This window comes from Centrocercus urophasianus, unplaced genomic scaffold (genome assembly GCF_019232065.1).
Source record: "Centrocercus urophasianus isolate 14NV4802_14NV808 unplaced genomic scaffold, USGS_Curo_1.0 seq_17, whole genome shotgun sequence".
Taxonomy (NCBI): Eukaryota; Metazoa; Chordata; class Aves; order Galliformes; family Phasianidae; genus Centrocercus; species Centrocercus urophasianus.
Genome location: NW_024884722.1, coordinates 18,493,348 through 18,515,306, shown reverse-complemented (window position 1 = coordinate 18,515,306; position 21,959 = coordinate 18,493,348). Strand labels below are relative to the sequence as shown.

The window sequence follows — 21,959 nt, the reverse complement described above, 5'->3', positions numbered from 1 at the left end:
GAGGGAAGTGAGAGACGTCCTCCCGGCCCTGCTGCTCCGCGGTGCACAAGCTCTGCGCGGGGAGCTGCGCCTGCCGTAGGGGGGTGGTATCGGAGGTACGAAGCATCGCTCTGGAGGGGAGGGCTCCGTGCGCACCCGCTCTGTGCCCGCCGCCCCGCTCCGTGCCCCGCCGCTCGCTGGCCGGCGGCGCTGCCGCCACGTGGCGCCCGGGGTCGGGCCGGGCGAGCGCCGCTCCGCGCTGCCCGCCGGCCGGGGCGGGCTCTGCCGCCGAGTGGGACCCTGCGGGGCGGAGCTGGGCAGTCCCGTCCCGGCGCGGAGCGGCGGTGCCGACCTCGCTCCTCCCGGCCCCGGCCCCGAGGCGGGCGCTGCCCATGGGGAGCGCGGCCCGTCGGCGGCCCGGCAGCACGAGACCCCGGCGCTCGGCCCCGGCCCGCGGGGCGTGCCTGGCCCCGCCATGCCCGCCTGGGCCATCCTGCCCGTCATGCTACCCGCCTTCACGATCACCGGCATGTGGATCGTGTGAGTACCCCGCGGCTGCTCCCGCCGCACCCCCGCAACGCCCGTCCGTGACTCCGGTTCGGGAGCTGCGGAGTCCCGCCCGCCCCGGTGCCCGCCCGGAGCCGGGGTGCTCAGGGCGGGAGAGCACGCGGGTTTCGTCGCTCGTACGGGGCACGGGCTGTCACCGCTGCCGGCCCGCCTGCTCCGACTCGGCCCGGGTTGGCGGCCGTCACCCCGGCTGCCCCGATCTCCGGGGCCAGTAGTGCGGTGCCGCTGGCACCGGACGAGGGCTTTCCCCAGGTGAGGGCTGCCCCGCGCAGTGTCCCGCTGCTTGCTCCCCTGTTACGTGGCACCCAGGGCTCCGCGGGGCTCCTCTCACCCGTGCCTTCCCTTAACCCGACCCGTCTGTCCCAGCGGCTGCAGCGGTGTGAGCTGCGCGGGGTTGGCGGTGGGCTGGGCCGACCTGTGCCCGAGGTGGCACACGGTGACGAGCAAGGTGCTAGACACGGGCAGTGCCGGTGGGGCTCCCCCTGCTCATGCCCCCCTCGCGCTGCCGCAAGGCTGTCTGCTGTGGCGAGCCCACCTCGTCCCCCACCTGCCTGCTGCTGCTTCTTCGTGCTGTACCTGCGTTTATCCAACGCCGCGGTGAGGAGCTGAGCGAAGCTGATCTGCACGTGGGGCCCTAACGGCACCGGGCCGCTTCTCCAGACTGCCCCGAGCCCGTGGCAGAGGGAGTGCGGGCGGCGGGGAGGGGACGGGCCACCAGAGCAGCCATGGGAGCAGCCTTGGCTGCGCAGGACCCCAGCAGAAGGCAGGGTCGGGGCGCTGACAGGGCCCGGCCCAGCGGGGACCTCTGGCACATAGCTGGGCTCGGCCGCTTACAGGGGCACGGTTCCTACTCAGGGCAGCCAGGGGAAGGCAGTGTGCAGTGCCCTGCAGGCAGCCCCGGAGCAGTGCCCAGGTTCATAGCCGTGACTCCGCTCTCATTTTCCATAGGTATGCCATGGCACTCTCCAACAACCACATCTGCCCTGTGCACAACTGGTAAGGTCGGGGCGGCAGGGCCCCAGTAACACGAGGGGACCAGAGGTCCCCTCCAGACATCACCTGCTTTACCCCTGGGGGTTGAGTGTGGAACCACACGGGGATGCACCGCTTGCAAGGTTGAGCACCACGCTGCTGAGCCTTGAGGGCAGCCAAGCAGGGCTGCAGCCAGCCCCCACTGCACGGTGGCCCGGCTTTGCTGCCCTGTGTGTGGGGACAAAACACTAAGCATGGAAAAAGTGTAAAACGAGCGGCCGGGGAGTTGCAGAGGGCCGTGTGTCTCCACTTGGAGGCTGAGCCCTGCTTGCTGGAGGTCAACCTGTGGTGCCGGTGGGGCTGCAGAGTGCACCCGGCTGTGCCTGGGCTGGGGATGTGCACTGGAAAGGGACCTGTCAGCTTGCTGTGCCAACCCAAATCTACCCAGAAAACCTGAGTTAATTCTCACTAGAGAGCTTGAAGGAGGGAAAAAAAAATAACTGCTGCCGTTTCCTGTCTGATGGCTTACTCTGTCTTGGGAAGAATGTGTTTGTCTCTGTGGCATAAACAGACGTTAATGATGAATAATGCTTCCGAACTTCAGGCTGCTTGCCTTAAAAAAAAAATGAAAAGCTCCCAAACCAAACAGCACCACAAGGGCAGGCCTTGAGGCTCCACGCCTCACTCGGGCTTGCGGTTGGAAAACAAAGCCACCAGTAAATGAGGAGACAGAAAACACACAGCGGGACCGGCCCAGCCCTTCCCAAACCTCCATCCTGTTTAACCGTGTGCTGGCTGAGCTGCTTTGGCTGCAGGCGGGTGCCGTGGGCTCTGCGGCTGTGTGGTGGGGGCACCGGGGCGACCCTGGTGGGGCTCCTCTCGTGGGACCTTTGGCTCCCCAGCCCATCCATTGCTCTCTGCAGGAACTACAACCAGTCGTGCGGCCTGGACAGCCCCGGCTCCTGCTGCACTCTGGATCACATCCCACTGGTCAGGTGAGGGCAGCAGGGGCCTGGAGAGGGCTGGCCGGGGGCTCGGGATCATCCTTGAGCAGGTCCCAGGAGGACCTTGCAGCCTGGTTACGCTGCTGAGGGCTGCCCTGTCTTGTCCCCGCAGCAAGTGTGGCACCCTGCCTCCTGAGAGCTGCTTCTTCAGCCTCATCTGCAGCCTGGGCTCCTTCATGGGTGAGTGTGTGGCACCAGGCTGGGAGTGGGCTCTGTGTGGTGCCAATCTGTGGGGTGCCCACTGTGGTGGGGAAGGGGGCAGTCGGGCATCGGGGCCTGCTGGCATCAGGGTCTGCATTGGTGCAGACAGGTGCTGTCTCTGTCCCACAGTGATCCTGGTGGGGCTGCTTAGGTACGCCCATGTCCTGGAGCACGTTGGGCCATCGCTTCTCAATACCCTGGGGCTGGCTGCCGGCTGGATCTGTGCTGCTGGGCTCACAATGGTGGGCAACTTCCAGGTAAGGCTGCGGGGTGGAAAAGGGTCAGGCAGGGCTGAGGTGGGACAGGGAGCATGGGGGGGAGGCGAGCAGGCCTGGTTGTGTCCAGCTGCTGCAGGGGGTTGTGGCGGCGGATGACATGGGAGATGGGGTCGTTCCATTCTGTCTGCTTGCTCCTTTGCTCAGCTCTGGGTCGTGTCCTTCTCTGGGCACTGGGGTTGCTCCTTGCTGTGGCTCTGGGCTGTGCTCCTTATCTCAGGAAGCAAATGTCGAGACCACAGTCTGCTGCTGTCTGCTGGGCAGGGTCAGGAGGTGGTGCTGCGAGCACACCTCAGTGCTGTCCCGGTCATCCCCAGCTGATACTACGTATTCCATGCCTGCAGGTGGATCACGCCAAGGTGCTGCACTACATTGGGGCAGGGGTGGCCTTTCCCACCAGCATGCTGTTCGTCTTCCTGCAATCCGTCCTCACATACCGTGCGGCCAAGACCCGCGGGCACTACTGGACCGGCCACCTGCGCAGCATCCTCACAGCCATGGCTTTTGTCACCCTCGTCTTCAGTATCCTTCTCCAGGCCCTGTGATCTGGGCAGAGACAGGCTCCAGACTGATGCCGTGTGGTCTGGGGATATGGCAGCCTGGCAGGGCTCCAGCCGTGTGCTGGGAGGAGCCAGGAACCAGCTGTTTTTATTAACAGGTATTTTGAGCCCTTGGCAGTTCACAGTCTGAATTAGCTATAGCGGTGCCCTGGCAAAGCTTAGGCTGACACAAGAGGAGCACAGAAGCACTTTGTGCAGGTGCCCAGCGTAGGAAAACCACAGCAGCCTGCAGGCAGGGCACAGCCCTTGGTCCACACTGGGGCTTCAGACCACCTGCAGGCAGGGCCCTGTGCGAGGGGAAGTGCTATGTGGCTGTGGCTGTGCAGGGGCTGGGAGTGGGTTGGGGAGCAGCACAAGGCACAGGGGCTGGAGGAGAAGAAGAGCACGGGGACCTTTTGAGGTTTTGGGGTGGTGCGATTGTGCAGAGGGTGCTGTCCTCTGTGGGTATCTAGGATATGGCCGTGGTTTCCTTGACCAGCACAACCTTGGGTGGTGTGTTCTTCATCCAGGAGAGCTTCGTGCTGCAGCATGTGGCTGCCCTGTGCGAGTGGGTGTTCATCATTGATGTCCTAGTCTTCTATGGCACCTTCACTTTTGAATTTGGGGCCATCTCCACAGACACCTTTCTGGTGCTGCTGAAGGCAAGCCGGGCCCCCAAGAGCCACAAAGGGGAGGACAGCCTGCCTGGCGCAGAGGGGCTGCCCATGCTTTGAGCTCCGTGCCACGAGCATCTCCCTATCTAGTGCCTCTGGGTGCAGTGTGTGTGTGTGCGTGCGTGTGCACGTGGTGCTCTGTACCTGCCCTCCCACCTGGGGTTGCAGCCCCAGTTCCCCAGTCCCCAAGAGCTGGGCCTGCCTCTTCTCGGCTGCCAGACACAATCAGGATCCCTCTGCCCAGGCTCTGGCCGTTGGCTTCCCTGGGATGTCTCTATACATTCCACGCTCCTTATCAGCCATCATGGGAGGCCTTGCAGGGCAACAGCTTCTTGGGGTCTGGCCAGGGTGTGCAAGTCTTGTGTGGCCCCTGCTGTTCCCGGGGCTCGTGGGAGGGCGCTGAGTGGGTGTGTGTGGACATAGAGCTACGTATATGTATATATATATGTATATATACACATACTACATAGTTTTCCCTGTCCCTTGAGAGGGGTGGTTGCTGCTGCTGTGCGCGTTGATCAGGTCGTGCTTTCCGACCAGCTCACAATCGGCCTAGAACCCACCGGTATGTGTAGTTCAAAGAGGATTTTTATATATAATATATTAAAAAAAAAACAACAAAACACAGTTACCAAGCGTGCACGAGCCGTAACAAAACAAACTGCAGCCGCGCAGGCCCCCATCGGCCGACTGCCCCCCGCCCCGCCCCGTGTCCCCGTGTCCCTGCGAGCGGGGCGGGCCTGGAAGCCCGGGGAGGCGGGGCCGGGCCGGGCCGGGACTTTCCCGGGGCAGCGACGGCCGCGCGGGGCCGGCGGTGAGCGGCGGTTCGGAGGTGAGCGGCGGGGTCGCGGGTGGGGGGGGTGCCGCCGGTTCTCGCAGGGCTCCGCTGCTCCCGTGCCGTGCCGTACCGCGGGGAGCGGGGTTGAGGCTGGGGGTTCGGAGCTGGCATTCGACCCTGCCCGGGGGAAGGTCGTGTGTTTCCTTGTTGAGCTCGGTGGGTGCAGCTGCGCGGGGAAGGGCCCTGCAGGGCTGCCCTAAAGCTGCCCTGAGGCCGATGCTGTAGTGGTGATGTGGGTGATGCGGGGACCGGGATGGAGACAGGGAACGAGAGGGGCTTCTGGGGGCTGTGCGGGCACACGGCAACAGGAGAGATGTAGCTGATCGGAGCGTGGCCAGGGTTTGCCCAAACGAAGTCAGCTGTGATGGGAGGATTGCCCTCAGTGGATCCGTGCTAGAAGTGGGCAGTGGGCTGGGAGTCTGGTGGCCATCGATGCCCATAGCCGCGACAGAACAGAGCCTGGAGTTGTGCAGAACGCACGAGGTTGGGAATTTAAGGCTGTGATTCACGGCTTTGGCAGGTTCCTGGGGTGCAAAATGGCAGAGGAGCAGCCCAGGGGGGGGGGGCTGCAGCACGATGCCTGTATGCCAGCGTGGGTCGGAGTGCTCCTGCTGCATCCTGTGCTCCTGGAGCAGCTCCCTGGGGCTGCTGCACATCTTGTTGGCAGACAGACTGACGGACATGGAGCTATCCTCCTGCCTGCAGGGAACCAGCTCAGCAGCTGTTACAGGAGGGAAGAGAACAGCACCTGCATTGATCGGTCACGTTCAGGAGGCTGTGGGCACGAGAGCGTGGCTGCACGAGTGGCAGTGGCAGGCTCTAGCACCTGATCTGTTAGAAGGCCTGAAGATACAGGGCAGGAGGGAAGTGGGCTCCCCTGGGGCTGTGCAGGGGGGGATTGGGGCCTCCTTGCTGGTTTAGGGCTGCTACTTGGTGAGGAAGACAGCCCCTGGCCTGAGAGCGGGGCTGAGTCGTGTGGCTTCCAGGAACAAGGAAACAAAGCTGTCCCTGGCCCTGCTTATAAGACAGGTGTTCCAGCTTCCCCTGATACATGGACACAGGGAAGGGAAAGCTCTGGAGCAAGGTGTGGGCTGGCCAGAGGGCAGATGCTACCCTGTGATGTACCCTTGTTATGCTGTGTGCTGCAACAAGGGCAGTGCTGAGGAAGCTGTGAAAACCCCTCAGGAAGGGATAGAGAAGGGGGAGCTGCTGCTTGTGAAGGACACAGTGGGCCCTTCCCAAGGGCTCATTGGGCAGAGTGAGGGGCTGTCCCACTATGCTGTGGTGCAGATATATTCTTCCCTTCCTATGACATCCATGCCAACAGCTCTGGGGGCTGGGGGTGCAGGGACTGGATCCCAAGCAGATGCAGTGCTCCCCACCAGTGCAGGGCCAAGAACGTGCTGTGCTCTTGGGCTCTGGGAACAGCCCGAGGAAGGTCCTCCGGCCCCACACCTAGGCTCAGACACTGCCCTGGCTGCACCTGCAGGCAGGGGCACAGGGCAGCCCCTAGGGGCCCAAGGAGCTGGAGAATCTCCTGGAAGAAGCGCTTTTCAGGTTCCGAAGAACATGAGTCACGCACGAGCTGAACAATCCCCTTCCTTCCCCTGTCTCCCACACACCCAAAATCCCCCAAGCAGGACCTGCAGCGGCCACTGATTCAGAAAATCATGGTATGAGGGCACGGCAGACTCAGATATATATATTTTTTTCCTTCCTTGCTCAGCGAAGAGAAGGGATGTGGAGGAAGCGAGCTCAACCCGCGCTGCCCTGACCTTGCCCTCTACCCGAGCTCCGTGGCGATTCCCTGCGGCAAACCCTGACGCGGCGATGCTGGGGCTGGACGGGCTGCTGCGGCCGGCCGCCTCCGGCACGGTGAGCCGGGGATGCGGGCTCTGGGAGAGCGGGAAGGAGGGACGGGAACGCGGGCGGCAGACGCTGCCCGCGGCCCCTCGAAGGGGAAGACGGAGGGCCGCCCTTACGCGGAACCGGCGCGGCGGCGGGACGGCCGCTCCTTGCCCTGCCCGGGACGCGCCGCGGGGCTGCGCCGTGAGCCGCGGGCGGAGCGTCCCCCCGGGTGCGAGGCCGTGCACCGGAGGTGCCGCCGGGATTTCCAGTCCTCCCGGGGCTGCCCCCGCGGGGCCCCGCCGCTGACTGATTGCGATCCTCCCGCTCCGGGCCCAAAACTCCCCGGGTGTTTCGGGAGGGATGGAAGCGGCTCGCCCCGCGTCCGAAGCCCCGCGCCGCCCCCGCCCCGCGCCTCCCTCCCGCCGCTGGTTGCCGCGGGGCCGTGCCGAGCCGGCGGGGTGGGGCGGGGCGGTGACGCGCGGGGCCGTCATTTCCCGGCTCCGCGGGGTTTCTAGGGACTTTCCGGAGCGGCGTGCCTTCCTGCCGCCGCCGGCCCCGCTCAGCGCCCGTTCTTCCCGCAGGCCGGCGGCCGGCCCCGCAGCGACATGGACGAGCACTTCCAGCCCGTGAGTGCGGCCGGGGGTCCCGCGGGGTGCTGTCTGTCTGCTTGGGTGTATGCGTGTCGTCTGGTTGCCTGTCTGTCTGCTCGTCTGTCTCTCTGCTCGGGTTGGGGTCAGCGGCAGACCCCGGGGACGAGGTGGGCTTTCTGTGCCTGCTGCCCCTCGTCCCTGAGAGGTGGAGAGGTACGTGGGGGTCTGCTCCTGGCCAGGGGGCTCAGCCCTGCAGCTCATGCTGCTCTCCCCTCCCAGTGCCTGGATGGGATTGACTACGACGACTTCAGCTTTGGCTCCCACATGGTGGAGCAGAAAGAGCCCTTGATGGAGACAGGTAAGGGCTGCGTCCCCTTGCGTGGCTCGCAGCGGCCCCATGTTCCGCTGTCCCCAATGTGGGCTGGCTGGGAGCCAAGCCCTGCGCTCAAGAGTGGGGCTGTGCCACCTGACCCCGCTGCACCCTGTCTGCTGGGCTTCACCAGCACCTCTCCTCTTTGCCCTCCAGCAGTCGGCCCCTACCTGGTGATCATTGAGCAGCCAAAGCAGGTAAGGATGGCACACGGGGGAGAGCAGGCGGAGCTGTCACCGCCACAGGGCACATTCTCAGTGCTGCCGTCAGGCTGAGCTCCACTTTGCTTTCTGCAGCGGGGCTTTCGATTTCGGTATGGCTGCGAGGGCCCTTCGCACGGGGGGCTGCCGGGAGCCTCCAGCGAGAAGGGGCACAAGACCTATCCTACCGTCAAGGTGAGTGCTGTGCTGCTGTGGCCCTGGGAGCGCACATGGGTTGGGATGATGCTCGGAGGAGGGAGAGGGAGTACGTGAGCCAAGGATCTAAGGAGCCCCAGGTCCGACTTTGTGCCTCAGCTCCCTCCTCCCCGCAGATCTGCAACTACGAAGGGATAGCGCGCATCGAGGTGGACCTGGTGACACACAGCGACCCTCCGCGTGTGCATGCGCACAGCCTGGTGGGCAAGCAGTGCACCGAGGCCGGCAACTGCGTCGCTGTCGTGGGGCCCAAAGACATGACGGCACAGTGCGTGTGGGGCGTTTTCTGAGATCTGCGGGAGTGGGGCGGGAGCTGCGTGCGCTCTCTTGCTGCGCGCAGAGTTCCCTGTAGGTCCCATAAATGCAACCCCTGTGCTCGCCCAACCGGCTTCCATTTACATCCCCTCCAGCCCTGCAAGTCCCCACTGTGGCTGTTGGGGTCCTCTCTTCTGGGCTCCTCTCTCTCCGTGGCTGTGCACCACTGCCCCCCGTGCCATGCCACTATCTGCTGCTGCTTGGCTCTGTGCTGACTGTGGGCTCTCCTGGGCAGGTTCAGCAACCTGGGAGTGCTCCATGTCACCAAGAAGAACATGATGGAGATCATGAAGGAGAAGCTGAAGAAGCAGAAGACGCGCAACACAAACGGGTTGCTGACAGGTGAGGGCGGTGTGGGTTGGGGTGGTGGGGCCATACAGCGTGGGGCAGCTGCTGGGCACAGAGTGTCTGACGGTACCCCCCCTGCAGAAGCTGAGCTGCGTGAGATCGAGCTGGAGGCCAAGGAGCTGAAGAAGGTGATGGACCTGAGTATCGTGCGGCTGCGCTTCACCGCTTACCTCCGTGACAGCAGTGGAAACTTCACTCTAGCACTGCAGCCCGTCATCTCTGACCCCATCCATGACAGCAGTGAGCATGGGGCTGCTGTGGCGGGGACATGGGGGGGGGCCGCCCTGCATGGGGTTACGGTGCTCTGGGTGTGCTGCTCCCAGCTGGGTGTTAACCGAGCATGTGAGTGGCTCCGTTTTGGCCTCCCTGGGCTCCTAGTGCTCTGCGGGGCTCCTGACACTTCCTGGCCCCACAGAGTCCCCTGGTGCTTCCAATCTCAAGATCTCGCGGATGGACAAGACTGCGGGCTCGGTGCGGGGTGGGGACGAGGTCTACCTGCTTTGCGACAAGGTGCAGAAAGGTAAAAGGCTGCAGCTCTCGACGCGGGCTGCAGCCGTGAGACGTGAGCCCCGTGGCTGTGTCCCTGCAGCCAGGCAGCAGGGCAGGCGGTGCCCAGAGTCCCTTTCCTCCCCAGATGACATTGAGGTGCGGTTCTACGAGGACGACGAGAATGGCTGGCAGGCCTTTGGGGACTTCTCCCCCACGGACGTACACAAGCAGGTGCAGGGGGATGGCGCGAGTGGGTGCCTGTGGGGTGGGCAGGCCCATGTCAGGTTGCAGGCCAGAGCAGGGCCCAGCGCTGTCCTCCTGTCCGCAGTACGCCATCGTTTTCCGCACGCCCCCCTACCACAAGCCCAAAATTGACCGTCCTGTCACCGTGTTCCTGCAACTGAAGCGGAAGCGTGGGGGGGACGTCAGCGACTCCAAGCAATTCACCTATTACCCCGTGGTGGAGGGTGAGTGCTGTGGGACGGGGCTCCCGGCCCTGTGGCTGGGCTGCTCCCCTGCCCCTCACCCCCCTCCCCGTCTCTCCCTGCAGATAAAGAGGAGGTGGAGCGGAAGCGCAAGAAGGTGCTGCCTCAGTTTCCTCAGCACTTCGGCGGGGGCTCACACATGGGGGGTGCCGGCGGTGCTGGGGGCTTTGGAGCAGGAGGAGGTGAGTGGGAACATCCTGCACCCTGTGCTGCCAGCCTGGCCTGACCTGGCCCTGACCTGGCCTTTGCTCCACAGGTGGTAACCTCAGCTTCCCTTATTCATCCGGACTGGGATACAACAACCTCTACTCCTCCAGCCCGCACCCTGTAGGGGGAGGGTACCAGGGTGGCGTGCAGATGAAGGCCCCCAACGAGAGTGGAGATAGAGGTGACAGAGAGGTGCCTACAGAAAGCAACTACTGCAGGGAGCTGCAGCGGCATGGTATGAGGGTTCGGGCTGGAGGCTGTACCCAGGGGGGCCAGCAGGGGTGTGGGACCCAGAGCCCTCTGGGGCTGATGTCCTGCCTTGCCCTGCAGCCCACCTGTGCCACCTGTGGCTGCTGGCACACCGCAACGCCCATGCCCTGCTGGACTACTCAGTTACTGCCGACCCCCGCATGCTGCTGGCTGTGCAGAGACACCTGGTAGCCTCACAAGATGAGAATGGGGACACGTGAGTGCTTGGAGCAGGGAGCAACTGGGGGGAGACCTGTGGCCATGGAGCTGATGTGAGGGCTGTCCTCTTCTGCAGGCCCTTGCACCTCGCCATCATCCATGAGCAGACGGCTGTAATCAAGCAGCTAATTGAGGTGGTGGTCAGCATCCCTAGCCAGCAGATCATTAACATCACCAACAATCTGCAGCAGGTATGCGTTCCTGGTCAGCACTGTCACATTGTCACAGAGAAGGGCTGGGGTGGGGGGAGCCTTGCTCCTGAGTCCAGACCTGGGGCTGCAGCTGCCCCATCCCGATGCCATGCATGAGGAGTCAGGGCTGTGCTGGGACAGGCTTGTTGCTGTGATGATGCCTCTGTCCCACAGACACCGCTGCACCTGGCAGTCATCACCAAGCAGCCGCAGGTGGTGCAGCTCCTGCTGCAGGCCCACGCCAACCCCACCCTGCTGGACCGCTACGGCAACTCCCTGCTGCACCTGGCACTGCAGACAGGTGATGAGGAGATGCTGCGGACGCTGCTGGCCCACCTGGGCTCTGCCACCCCCTACCTGCTGTGCTTGCCCAACTTCCATGGTGAGCGGAGTGGGAAGGGAAGGGGCCACGCTGGAGAAGGGCCCTGGTGCCACAGCAGGGTGCTGAGCTGGTGCCACTGCCACAGGTCTCCTGCCCGTACACCTGGCTGTCAAGGCGAAGAGCCCAGCCTGCTTGGACCTGCTGGTCAGGAAGGGCGCGGATGTGAACGGCGTGGAGAGGCAGGGCGGCAGGACCCCACTGCACCTGGCTGTGGAGATGGAGAACCTCAACATGGCCACGCACCTGGTGAAGAAGGTAGGTAGGAGCTGGTTCCTCTCCACGGGGTGGGGGCGGAGGTGGAGGCAGGGCCCGCTCCTTATGGCCTCACACTTTTTTTGCAGCTGGGAGCAAATGTCAACAGCCGGACCTTTGCTGGTAACACCCCCCTGCACCTGGCTGCCGGCCTGGGCTCCCCAACCCTCACCAAACTGCTGCTCAAAGCAGGTAAGCTGCAGCCCTGCCCTGCTGCTGGGTGCCTCAAGCAACCCCTGCCCTCGGGGCTCAGCCCAGACCTTCTGACAGGGGCAGATGTGCAGCGTGAGAACGACGAGCCCATCAGCCCCTCCTCATCAGAGGCCAGCAGTGACACGGACGGCGACCCTGAGGAGCAGGAGCAGGCAATGGAGCTGGGGGAGCCAGCCCCAAGCCCCCATCCCACCCCTGAGGAGGAGCAGGGGGAGACAGGGCCTCGGCAGCGCCGCTGCCACACAGCTCTGGACCTGACCCGGAGCCAGAAGGTATGTGGAGATGCACAGGTAGGGGCTGTGGGGTGGGATCTTCAGGAGGTGTGGGGGCAAAGCCAAGCCAGGAGCTCTGCCAGGGCTGGCACCATCCTGGTGCCCCTCCATGTTGCAGGCCCTGTGGGGTGCTGGGGAGTGTTGAGTGGCGCTTGGGGCAGTGCTCACATCCCTTCATGTGCCCTGCAGGTGCGGGACATCTTGCTGCAGGCCTCCCAGCTATGCCCTGATACTGAGCTGCCCACCGCCCCCCGGCCAGGTGAGCAGCCCTGCTGCATGCACAGCAGGGCCGGCAACTCTCTGCCCCCACGGCAACAGGGACAGATGGTGTGTGACAGGGGTACGTGTCCCCACAGGGAATGTGCTGTCTCTGGATGGTGATGCGCTTCAGGGGCTGGAGCAGCTGCTGAACCAGGACAGCAGCGGGTCAGACTGGATGGAGCTGGCTAAGAGGCTGGGGCTCTGCAGCCTGGTGGAGACCTACAAGGACACCCCTTCACCCAGCGTCAGCCTGCTGCGCAGCTATGAGGTCGGTGCCAGGCCCTGTTCCTGTGCTGTCCCCTCTATGTGTCCTCTGCTCACCATGTTCTCCCTGCAGCTGGCCGGGGGCAACCTTGGGGGGCTGCTGGAGGCGCTGGACTCCATGGGGCTGCACGGGGCTGTCAGAATGCTGCGCAAACCTGAGCCGCTGGAGAAGCTGCAGAGCACAGGTGTGGAACTGGGGGATGGGAGGGCCCCACTGCCCTCAGCCCTTCCAGCTGATGGCCCTGGGTTTGCCTTGCAGAGGTCAAGGAAGACAGTGCCTATGGGAGCGAGTCGGTGGAGGAGGAGCAGGCGGCCGCCCTGAAGCCGAGGCCAGTGCCAGAGGGCGAGCTGCCCCACAGTCAGCAGCAGCAGGTGCACTGAGGGGCCGGGGGGGCCACGCTGCCCCCCACCCTGCCTCTCCCACACAAGTGCCTTCTGGACTGGGGGCTGCACTGCAGCCCGGCTGCCCTGCTGCTGAGGGCTGGGACACAGCGTGCCAAGCCCCACTCTGCTCTTATTTAATGGTCCCACGCCTGGTGAATAAAAGGGACACAGTTTCCATTAGCCTCAGCCCTCTGTGTCTGCCCCGCCCCTAGAGACACAGGGAGAGCAGGCAGCCCATGCCCCCTCAGCATCGCCCCAAGTGCCTGTGCTGTCCCCAGTACCGCTTCTGGGCTGCCTGGGGAAAAACCACAACGCACCAAGAACTGAAGAGCAAGTTTTACTTCAGTAACCGACAGAAGAAGCTGTACAAAGGTTTTTCTCCCCCTGAGCCACTTGGGGCAAGGGTGGAATTATTTTTTTCTTTTTTCTTCTTTTTTTTTTTTTTTTTTTTTTTGCAATAGACTCAAAAGAGCAGAATAAAAAGTTTGACACATTCGCATAGTGCTGAAACTGGCGAGGTCCCACGCACCAGGAGCGGCAGCAGCCCCCAGCCCTTCTCCAGCCCCAGTGCCTGCCATCTGCCTCCAGTGCTCCTGCGGCTACGTGAGCACCAGTGTTTGCTCCAAGCGTCCTCCCGGCCATGCTCACCCTGTGGGTATGCCTGGGAACCGAGAGCCTGCAGCCAAAGAGAAGGCTCTCCAGCCTCTGCTCCTCCTCTTCTTATTGGAGCGGCACTCAGCTTTGCATCCTCCAAGGCCCTTGTGATGCTTTGGAGAAGTGGCACTGGAAGGAAAGCCCCCTTCTCTCCATCCCCCACCCCATACCCACCTCTGCCCAGTGCACATCCAGGCAGGGCCCAGGGCCACGTCCAGACTGCAGAGCTGTGCCCACATTCGCAAAGAGCCAGCATGTAGGCAATGCTGCTCAGCTCAGGGCTCTGCAGGAGGGCTGCTGGTGCAGGGTGGGGGCTCACAGCACACCAGTGATGCTCAGCTCACTGTCTGGGGGGGTTCTGCGTCCTCCTTTGAGTCCATGTAAAAACATTTCCCCCCTAGAAGTGCACGGTCTACAGGATGTGGCTGAGTTTGGTGCACTGTTTTTCTGTTTGTTGTTTTGTTTGTTTTTAAATAGTTCTCAAAAAGCATCAAAATTAGCCCCCCAAAAAACTCCCTGGTGGTCAGCTCAATCTGGTACTAAAAAGTGCAAAACTGTATCACAAAAACCGTCCAAAAGTTGTAAGAAAGCAAGAGGCATGGGGGCAGTGGGGAGGGGGACCTGGGTTCCCCCAGCCCTTGGAGTTGGGGGCCAGGGATGGCTCCATTCCACATGGCATAAAGGAGCTTGAGGAAAGCAGCTGGCGGCTGCGCTGCAGTTTTACACCAAGGAAAGTAGCCCAGTCAGGGGGTGTCAGTCCCTGCCCCTCCCGGGGGTGGGGAGCTGGAGGGGAGCCTGCAGCCAAGCACAGAACAAGGGGAGCAGGAATGAGTCTGTGGGGCAGCTCCGACCTGCAGCCCCTTGGTCCTGCCCTACATCTGTCTCTGGCCCAGGGGCCACTGGACTGCTGTTGGTGGCTGAGTATGGCTGTCCCCACAGTGACGTGTGCCCCCAGAGGATGGACTCATGCAGGGTCCCAGCAGGTATGTGGCACCCACCCAGCGCCCTTGGGCAGGATCGGAGCTGCAGCGCAGGCGGCTGATGCCCCTGGCTTATGATTTCTGGGGGTGGCCGGGGGGCTGGCGGCTGGCACGCTCTGAGATGTTGCGCTTCACCTTGGTGCCTGTGCTGGAGGGCTCGGCGTTCAGCGAGGGGCTGGAGCGGGATTTTTTCAGGCCATCATCCTCACCGCCTGCTGCGTCAAAGAGCGTGGATTCAAACGCCGCCAGGTCCTCAGAGCCAGCCTTCAGCTTGGCCCGCAGCAGCATGGCGTAGGTGCCGTAGCGGGATTTCTGGGGACAGAGCACAGCACAGAGAGCAGTAGGGTAGCAGGGCACTGCCTCTTCAGCCTGCAGCCCGCAGAATGCTTCTTGGCCCTCCAGCACAGCCTGGAGGTGCAGTGCCTGCTTCCACCAGAGGCACAGCAAGCCACGGCATAGATCGTCCAGCCCCACCCCTGGGAGCCCCTTACTCATGCTGGGGAGCTGCAGTCCGAGCAAAGCATTGCAGCAGTGCCAGAGGAACCAGATGCAATTCGGCCGAAGAGGTAGGAGAGGTCCCCATGACCTGATGGTGGCCCAGAGTCGGCACAGGATACAAAGGTCTGCCCTGCTCACCTCAAACTCCAGGTACTCCTCCTTCTGCTTCAGCTCCTCGTACTCCTTGCCCTTCACCTTCTTATCCGGCAGAGAGGAGCGGTGCTCCAGTAGCTCTGCTGACATCGTCTTGAACTTGGACTCGTGGCTCTTCACTTGCTCATCCTGGGGACAGGTGACACTGTCAGCACCCCACTGCCCTCACTCCAATGCTGGCATGGTTCTCCCCTCCTGGCTACAGCAGGAGCTCAACTGCCACTCGCAGTGTTCTAAACACTGCTGGCCAAAGCACAGGCCCTTTGGGAAGGTCTCCTGCTCTTGGTGGGCTGGCTGCCGTCTTAGAGAGAAATTAATCCCCTCTAAAAACTAGGCTGTTTTTTTAAAATCCTTTCTGCTCTATGAATAACTGCGGTGGCACTAGCGAGAGCCAGCTAATCCCCTGCCCGGGCTCCTGTCAAGGTCCTGCCGTGACGCAGGTCCCCCTCATGGGTGTGGGTAGGTGGCCACGTGTGCCTCCATGCCCTGGCACCGCCTCTCACCCTGTACCTCTCCCAGCACAGCCCCTCACTCCCGGCCCACCTGGGACAGCCGGGTGCAGGAGCTGGGGAGCAGCGGGCGGCTGAACTTCTTCTGGGAGCCGATGGCAGCAGGGAAGGGGGGTGCAGAGAACATGGCTGCCACCACGTTGATGCGTGTGATCCACGAGTGCATCTGCTCGGAGTTCCTGGGGAGAAAGGGCAAGCGTGGCACTGCATGCTCTCCCCACCAGTCTTGGCACACCAAGGCCCTGCTCTGCAGAGCCACCCAGTGCTCACAGCTGGCCCCAGCTCTGCTCCAGCAGTGCATGGCCTCAGGCCCACTGGTGCAGAGAGGAGAGGAGCTGGGCAATACCTAGGAACAGCGTCAGCTCCTCTCCCTTCTAGAAAGGGCGAGGATGTGGAATTTAGCTCATCCCACTCACTACCACCAGCAATGAACATAGCTCACCCCGCCAAGCCCCACTGTGGGACTCACTGTGCTTGGAAGAGAAAGACCCTCCAGTCAGCTGTCCTGAGGTAGAAGACATTGGGCCTCTTGCTGTAGTCTGATGCCCGTGTGGCAAGCGAGTGGTGGATGCTAATGGCGTTCTTCAGCTCCTCTTCTGCCAGCGCCTTCCCTGGCTTGTATTCCTCCTGCAGGGCACTGGGTGCTTCAGAGCCGGCCAAGGGCTGCTCCCACCACAACCCAGCACCACTGTGGAGGCTGGCCTCCAGCTGAGCCCCGGGGGCAGGGCCCCAGCCTGCACCCCAGGTGACCACAGCGCTCCTCACCTTCTGCAGATAGAGAATCATCCCTTTCAGGATGGCGTGGAAAGGCTTCCAGCCGCGCTTCCCTCGGGGGGCTGCGGGAGAGGAGAGCAGCCCATGGATCACCCTGCCATGAACCGTGCCAAGCTACACGTGACCCCACCCTGGGGAAGTGCAGCACGCCTGCACCGTCCCCGTGCACCTGAGCCCATGCTGGGCACGTGGCTGGCAGATGGGGCTGCAGGGGGGGGCCTACGTGCCTGGGGATGGGGACAGAACGCTGCCACACGCCAGGTAACGCTGGCAGCGCCTGATCGGATCAAGGTGGCATTAGGCAGCCGGGGCTTAGGGAGGATTTCGCAGTGGAAATGGAGAACGTGCCTGGCAGCGCAGAACCTGCAGCATGCTTGCAGCACTGTGGGATGCCTCAGCATGCACCCCCAGCTCTCCCAGCACTGCAGGTAGGGAGAGACCTTCAGCCCCCAACCTGGGAGTAAATTGCCCACTGCGGCCTGATGCACGTGGAGAAGAGCTGATGCTGCAGGCAGGCTTGATGCTATGTGCAGACCACATAGGGTGACCCCTGCCCTTCTCCCACTCTCAGGGTTCCTGCAGCTCTCCAGTGCCCCCCTCCCTAGACACCTACTTTTCTTGCAGTCGGGATCAGCATGGATCTTGCGCACTAACAGTCCGTGCTTGTAGGTGGCGATGCTGGAGTCCTGGGAGAAGTCCAGGAAGGGGTTACTGCAGCTGCTGATGCGTTTGATGGACTTAGGTTTGGGATCAGCCAGCTCTGAAAGGGACTTCCTCAGCTCCTCCTCGTCTCTGCCAGGTACAGATTTGGTTAGGACAAGGACGTAGAGTGTCTATGACCTTGCCGGGGACAGCAAACATCAAGCCTCCCAGGCCAGGCCGAGCAGTTTGCTGTCACTGAAGAGGATCCCACAGCCCAGCCCAGCCTTTGTGCCCTTGCCCGCTGAGACTGGCAGTTGTGCTGCTGCCGGGATGAGCCACAGGGGCTCTGTCACTGCTCCTGGCTGGGGGCACCTGTCCTCAGGAGTGAGCAGTCTTTGTGGACATCTGCTGGACTGGCTGATGAGCAGTGCTTCACACCTCTCAGCACACCCTGCAGGGCAGCACACCTCGCTCACACCCTCCCTGTCAACGATATCCCCTCGCCCTCCGGGCTGCATTGCTTCCCTCCCCCGCCCCAGCACGGAGCTATGGGAGCCCGGAGCTGCGGCCTCCCCCCTCCCTCGTAACCGTTCGCTGCTAATTAAACCCCTCAGCATCTGCCGGCGTCTCCATGGCAGCAGCCCGAGCGCATTGGCTCAGCGCTGGCGGAACCGCCGGGCTGATTAATCCCCGCAGCGCGGGTGCTGCCGCTCCTGCTGCTGGAGATGGCAGCTGTAGGCGAAGGTGCGGGCATCCAGGCACCGCTGCCTGGGCGCTCAGCAGGGCTCGGCACAGCCACGGCTGCGGGAGCTGCTCTTGGGACCCCATCGTGGTGCCGTGCTGGGGCAGAGGGCTGGCACCCACTGCAGCTCCCTGGGCACCTCCATCCCTACCCCCCTATACAGGCCCTGGGCAGCGAGATGGATGCTCCGGGGCCAGGGTGAATAGGGCTGCCATGTCGTCAGGGTGACCCCAGCACGTGCCAGGCCTACGCAGCCAGTCCCCCCATGGGATGCTTACATGGCCCACTGCAGCTTCTCGTTCTTGATGGAGCCATACAGTGCCTGTGGAGAGAGGAGCGGGGTTTGAGTCAGGGGAGCTGCTCTGGGGACGGAGGAGCAACTGGAGGTAAAGGCAATGCTGGGGCAGCCCATCCTGCACACAGCCCTTCCTTTCTGGCACTGGTGCTGACAGCCAGGCCCCCTTTCTGCACATACTAAGGCTTACAGATGATGTCTGAGCACCACAGGACTCCCAGCCAGGGCATAGTCAGGGCTCCGTGCTGGGGCACGGCCCAGGCTGCCACCCCTGCGCTTTCCTCCTCCTGTGTCTGCCCAGGGCAGTGGCAGAGAGTGAGCAGCACGAGTTTTGCCAAACACATCCAGGCTGTCAAAGAGCTGCGGCCACAGGGTGAACTGGGCTGGCCAAATGGAGAGCCTTCAGGCCCAGGACAGAGAACATTTGGATTGGGGCAGCTCTGCAGGACATCAGCCTTTGCTAAGGCCTGCAGAACTCCTGCATCCCTACAGCAGGCAGCAGCCACCCAACTCTGTTTGTCCTCTTGCACTTGTGGGCACCCACAGACCCCAGGAGCACAGTTACATTTCAGTAACTCAACAAGATCTGGCATCTGCTCCATGTGGGATCTGCAGCCCCCAGCACTCCTATTCAGGAGCACTGCAGAGATCTGGTGGCTCTCTGAGAAAAGATGAAAAGCACCTACCCCAGGGTGCTGCAGACTGCCCACCCCCTCTTCCCAGGGCCTCCACACTCTCTGACTCTTGCTGTGTTCAGCAAGGCAGGGCCCGTGCCTGTGTTTCAGCTGTGAAAAAAAAGTCCGTTTGCAGATGGGTCTGGGGCTGCGTTCCCAAGCGCCTGTCCGGTCCCAGCTGGGTGCAAGCCACAGGCGCTCAGCCCAGCCCTATAGCACAAGAGGTTCTGGAGAGTGTTCCCAGCAGTGTTCACTCAGCACTCCAGATCAAGGAACAGGACGGGTCTGGAAGGCATCATCCTCAGAGGAAGATAATTGAGTTGTGCACAGACTGTTCAGGCAGCTGCCAACATCCATCTCTTGGCTGGAGACTGCTGGGGAGAAAGCTTGCTGGTGGCTGATAAAGTACAACTGCAGGCTCGCAGGGACCCTGCCAACAGACCCAGCAGCATCTGGGGAAGGCAAATCCATCATCCCGAGATGTGCAGTGGCCAGAGCGGAAGAGGGACTGGGATTATCACATGTGCTCTGCTCGGGGAAGCACTGGCCCAGCACCAGCTTGTTTTGCAGAAGATGAGAGGACCTCCCTGTATGCAGGCAAAAGGCAGGGGTGGCTGCTCCTGGGAAGCCAGCAACCCTCAGGAGAGGCACAGCCCCAGTGCCCCAGAGTGGGCTGTACCCAGCTGTTTGTGCTGCCCTGGGAAGAGCAGGGGACAGGCAGGAGATGGAAGCAGGCTTCTGAGGAGCAATGTGGGCAATACAGAATTGTCATGGGGAGCAAGATGGAAAGCAGCTGAGAAGGACTAAGAACAACAGAAACAAAAATAATAGAAAAAAAGGCACAGAGAAGTGGAGCCAAGCCGGTGAGAACACACTTGGGGAGCAGTTCCGAAAGAGCAATATCTGCATGGTGCTGGTGAGCAGCACATTGGGGCAGCACTACAAAAACACGGGCTCTGGGACTACATAGGAACACTTCAAAAGACAACCTGACTGCTGGCTTCAGAAGGCTCCCACAGTCCCACTACAAGCACCAGAAGCATCCCATGAGTCTGATGTGGGCAGGAGCTGTTGAGCAGCCTCAGACACTGGGCCATAGGCTTCCAGTGCTCCTGCACCAGGGAAACACACAACTGTGAGGTGAGCAGAAGACAGCACAAAGCCTGCACTGCAATCCTGCACTGGGACTCTGTTGGGGCTCTGCCTGCTCACCGCCACCCCCAGCAGGCAGCAGCGTCATGCCTGGAGGGGACAAGTCTGGCCCAGCTCTGAGCTGAGGATGCTTTGCACCACACTGCCTGTTGCTGCTCTCTGTTCCCGCTGCTTGTCCATACTAAGTCCCAGACCCTGTGATGCAGGATCCCTCTGATGGGGCAGAGTGGGCTCTGCAGCCCAGCTCCCCACGGCTGTCAGCACAGACCACAGCACTGCGGCTTATCACTGCAGGTCCCTCTCTCCTGGCCATCTTTGCTCTATGGGTTCATTTCCAAGGAGGCAAATGATGGCACTTTATGGCATAGCTGAATTTGTGAGCACTGTCCAGGAGAAAGCAGGGGGCTGGTGGGGAACTGGCTGACCCAAAGCAGCTGTCTTTTTGTTACCATCACAAGGTTATGAGCTCACTGCTGCAGAACGCAGGGTAAGGCAGCAAGCCCTGTTTTAGATATGCACAACACCAGGGAGACCCAGGGATGTACTGCTCCAGTGGGACTGCCAATGGAACCAGCACATCTTCCTTCAGTGACCTCCCAAAAGGGCTGGCAGGATGTGCCCAGGTACTGCTCCAGCACGCGTCTGGAGGTGTGCAGGCTGCACTGGAGCAGCGTCCTTGCACAGGGATAGCTTGGCTGCACAGACAGTCCTCTTCTTCATCCCTCTGTCTCAGAGCAGTGCAGAGCAGGGGAGATTCAGTGCTGGCATGGGAGTAGGGCAGCAGATGGCCCTGGATGCAGTGTTGGGACAGATGGGACTGCACTGAGGGTTGCAGCCCAGCGTGTCCCTAACAGAGAAGTGGTGTGACGTTCTGCACAGCAGTGAGATGTTGTGCACAAGGGATCTCACAGCCATACAGTGGCCTCTCGCAGGCACTCTGCCTCTCTTGGGCATTTCACTACGAGAGCTCAATCGTGGCTTTCCCCAACTTTTTCTTAGCGAAGTTCCTTTCCCTACACCCAACTTCAACGCTGTGCTGGGTGCTCCGGGCACGCAGATGCCTCGGCTGTCCCAGTACACACAGCACGGTCACATGGGGGCGTATGGCTGTGCTGCACCAGATCCTCATCATCCCGCCGTCTGCCCCGCGGGCACAGACCACGCTCAGCAGCACGGCCACCTGCGGCACCCTGTGCCCCCGCCCCTCTCGATCCCTCGCACCAAGGAGCATCTCCCCTCCAGCCGCGGTTTCCATCCGAGTGCGTCACAACCCCGTGCTGCTCCCAGACCGCCGCGATGGCCGACTCCGGTCCTGCCCGGCACGGCGGTGCGCGCCCAGCTCCAACCCTGCCACTTCTCCCCACCGAGCACGGCGGCACACCGGCCCGACTCCCCGAAGCCGACGCCAACTGACGGCGAGCGCGCTCCCAGCAGCCAGCAGCCCATTTTTCCCGACCGGAGCCCCTCCTTCTCCCCTGCTCTCGGCTCAGAACGGGACCGCAGCGCCGCAGCCCGCAACGCCCGGCACCGCGCACCGCGCCGCTTGGTCGGGCGGGAGGGCAGCCCCCAGCGGCTCTGCCCCCGATCCTCCCCGCACGACGTTTCCGACCCCGCCGCCGCGCAATGTCCCGCCGCAATGTCACGCAGCCCGGGGGCTGCGGGCACCGGGCACGGCCCCGCCGCAGCGCAGCGCCTGGAGAGCCGCGCCGCGCCGCTCCCGTCCACGCTCGTGCTGCCGCGGAGCCCGGCGCCGCGCAGCCCGCCCGGCGCTTACCGGCTTCTTCTTGCGGCGGCTCTGGAGCCGGCTGACGACCAGGTCGGTGTACAGCACCGGTTTCAGGGTGCGGGAGCGCTGGGGCCAGCCGTAGCAGAAGGTCTCCACGCCGCGATAGTTGCGCCCGTAGCGCACGGAGCACATGGAGCGGGACCGCATGCGGCCCGCGCTGCTGTTGATGCTGTTGACGCCGATCATGGTGCCGGTGCCGGTGGCGGCGGGGGGGGCCCCCCCCCGCCCGGCCCGCCCCGGCCCGCCCGGGCCCCTTTTTTTTTTTTTTTTTTTTTTTTTTTTTTTTTTTTTTTTTT

At 62.7% G+C, this 21,959-nt stretch overlaps 3 protein-coding genes across 7 annotated transcripts in view; 2 read left to right on the top strand and 1 right to left on the bottom strand.

Moving 5' to 3' along the window:
• Positions 1-426: 426 nt before the first annotated feature.
• Positions 427-4,838, top strand: TMEM150A (transmembrane protein 150A). Of its 3 annotated transcripts, none has more exons than XM_042817786.1 (7): positions 427-519; positions 1,495-1,542; positions 2,442-2,513; positions 2,635-2,702; positions 2,853-2,980; positions 3,343-3,520; positions 4,048-4,838. In XM_042817786.1, exons 1-7 carry the CDS (start codon positions 455-457, stop codon positions 4,269-4,271), a joined length of 783 nt encoding a protein of 260 aa, XP_042673720.1. In that variant the 5' UTR covers positions 427-454; the 3' UTR covers positions 4,272-4,838. The 3 variants fall into 3 exon arrangements, with proteins under 3 accessions (XP_042673720.1, XP_042673719.1, XP_042673721.1); XM_042817785.1 differs by having other exon boundaries at positions 4,042-4,838; XM_042817787.1 differs by lacking the exon at positions 1,495-1,542 and having other exon boundaries at positions 4,042-4,838.
• A 146-nt stretch (positions 4,839-4,984) lies between these two features.
• Positions 4,985-13,258, top strand: NFKB2 (nuclear factor kappa B subunit 2). 3 transcript variants are annotated; one of them, XM_042817768.1, is made up of 24 exons: positions 4,985-5,043; positions 6,776-6,924; positions 7,479-7,523; positions 7,767-7,845; positions 8,017-8,054; positions 8,154-8,252; positions 8,390-8,541; positions 8,824-8,930; positions 9,018-9,176; positions 9,352-9,456; positions 9,571-9,656; positions 9,754-9,892; positions 9,976-10,092; positions 10,167-10,352; positions 10,448-10,583; positions 10,662-10,776; positions 10,951-11,158; positions 11,244-11,413; positions 11,500-11,602; positions 11,681-11,895; positions 12,085-12,154; positions 12,252-12,424; positions 12,494-12,605; positions 12,680-13,258. In XM_042817768.1, the coding sequence occupies exons 2-24, from the start codon at positions 6,880-6,882 to the stop codon at positions 12,799-12,801; spliced, it is 2,781 nt and encodes a 926-aa protein (XP_042673702.1). In that variant the 5' UTR covers positions 4,985-5,043; positions 6,776-6,879; the 3' UTR covers positions 12,802-13,258. The 3 variants fall into 3 exon arrangements, with proteins under 3 accessions (XP_042673702.1, XP_042673701.1, XP_042673703.1); XM_042817767.1 differs by having other exon boundaries at positions 8,014-8,054; XM_042817769.1 differs by lacking the exon at positions 7,479-7,523 and having other exon boundaries at positions 8,014-8,054.
• The window catches only part of PSD (pleckstrin and Sec7 domain containing), a 27,723-nt gene continuing 18,904 nt past the window's right edge, over positions 13,141-21,959 (bottom strand). Inside the window, exons 6-13 of the mRNA XM_042818232.1 lie at positions 21,652-21,873; positions 18,035-18,078; positions 16,986-17,164; positions 16,364-16,434; positions 16,068-16,225; positions 15,633-15,777; positions 15,075-15,218; positions 13,141-14,750 (exon numbers count right to left, since the gene is read on the bottom strand). Coding sequence (XP_042674166.1) covers positions 14,511-14,750; positions 15,075-15,218; positions 15,633-15,777; positions 16,068-16,225; positions 16,364-16,434; positions 16,986-17,164; positions 18,035-18,078; positions 21,652-21,873 — 1,203 coding nt within the window. The 3' untranslated portion in view covers positions 13,141-14,510. The remainder of the gene's footprint in view (positions 14,751-15,074; positions 15,219-15,632; positions 15,778-16,067; positions 16,226-16,363; positions 16,435-16,985; positions 17,165-18,034; positions 18,079-21,651; positions 21,874-21,959) is intronic.

Excerpts from the sequence above, each read along its gene's own strand:
- TMEM150A (XM_042817785.1), top strand. The coding sequence starts at position 455 with ATGCCCGCCTGGGCCATCCTGCCCGTCATGCTACCCGCCTTCACGATC. Across the intron at positions 1,543-2,441 it reads ATCTGCCCTGTGCACAACTG|GAACTACAACCAGTCGTGCG; the intron begins GTAAGGTCGGGG and ends TGCTCTCTGCAG. Across the intron at positions 2,703-2,852 it reads CAGCCTGGGCTCCTTCATGG|TGATCCTGGTGGGGCTGCTT; the intron begins GTGAGTGTGTGG and ends TCTGTCCCACAG.
- NFKB2 (XM_042817767.1), top strand. The coding sequence starts at position 6,880 with ATGCTGGGGCTGGACGGGCTGCTGCGGCCGGCCGCCTCCGGCACG. Across the intron at positions 10,777-10,950 it reads TCACCAACAATCTGCAGCAG|ACACCGCTGCACCTGGCAGT; the intron begins GTATGCGTTCCT and ends TCTGTCCCACAG. Across the intron at positions 12,606-12,679 it reads GGAGAAGCTGCAGAGCACAG|AGGTCAAGGAAGACAGTGCC; the intron begins GTGTGGAACTGG and ends TTTGCCTTGCAG.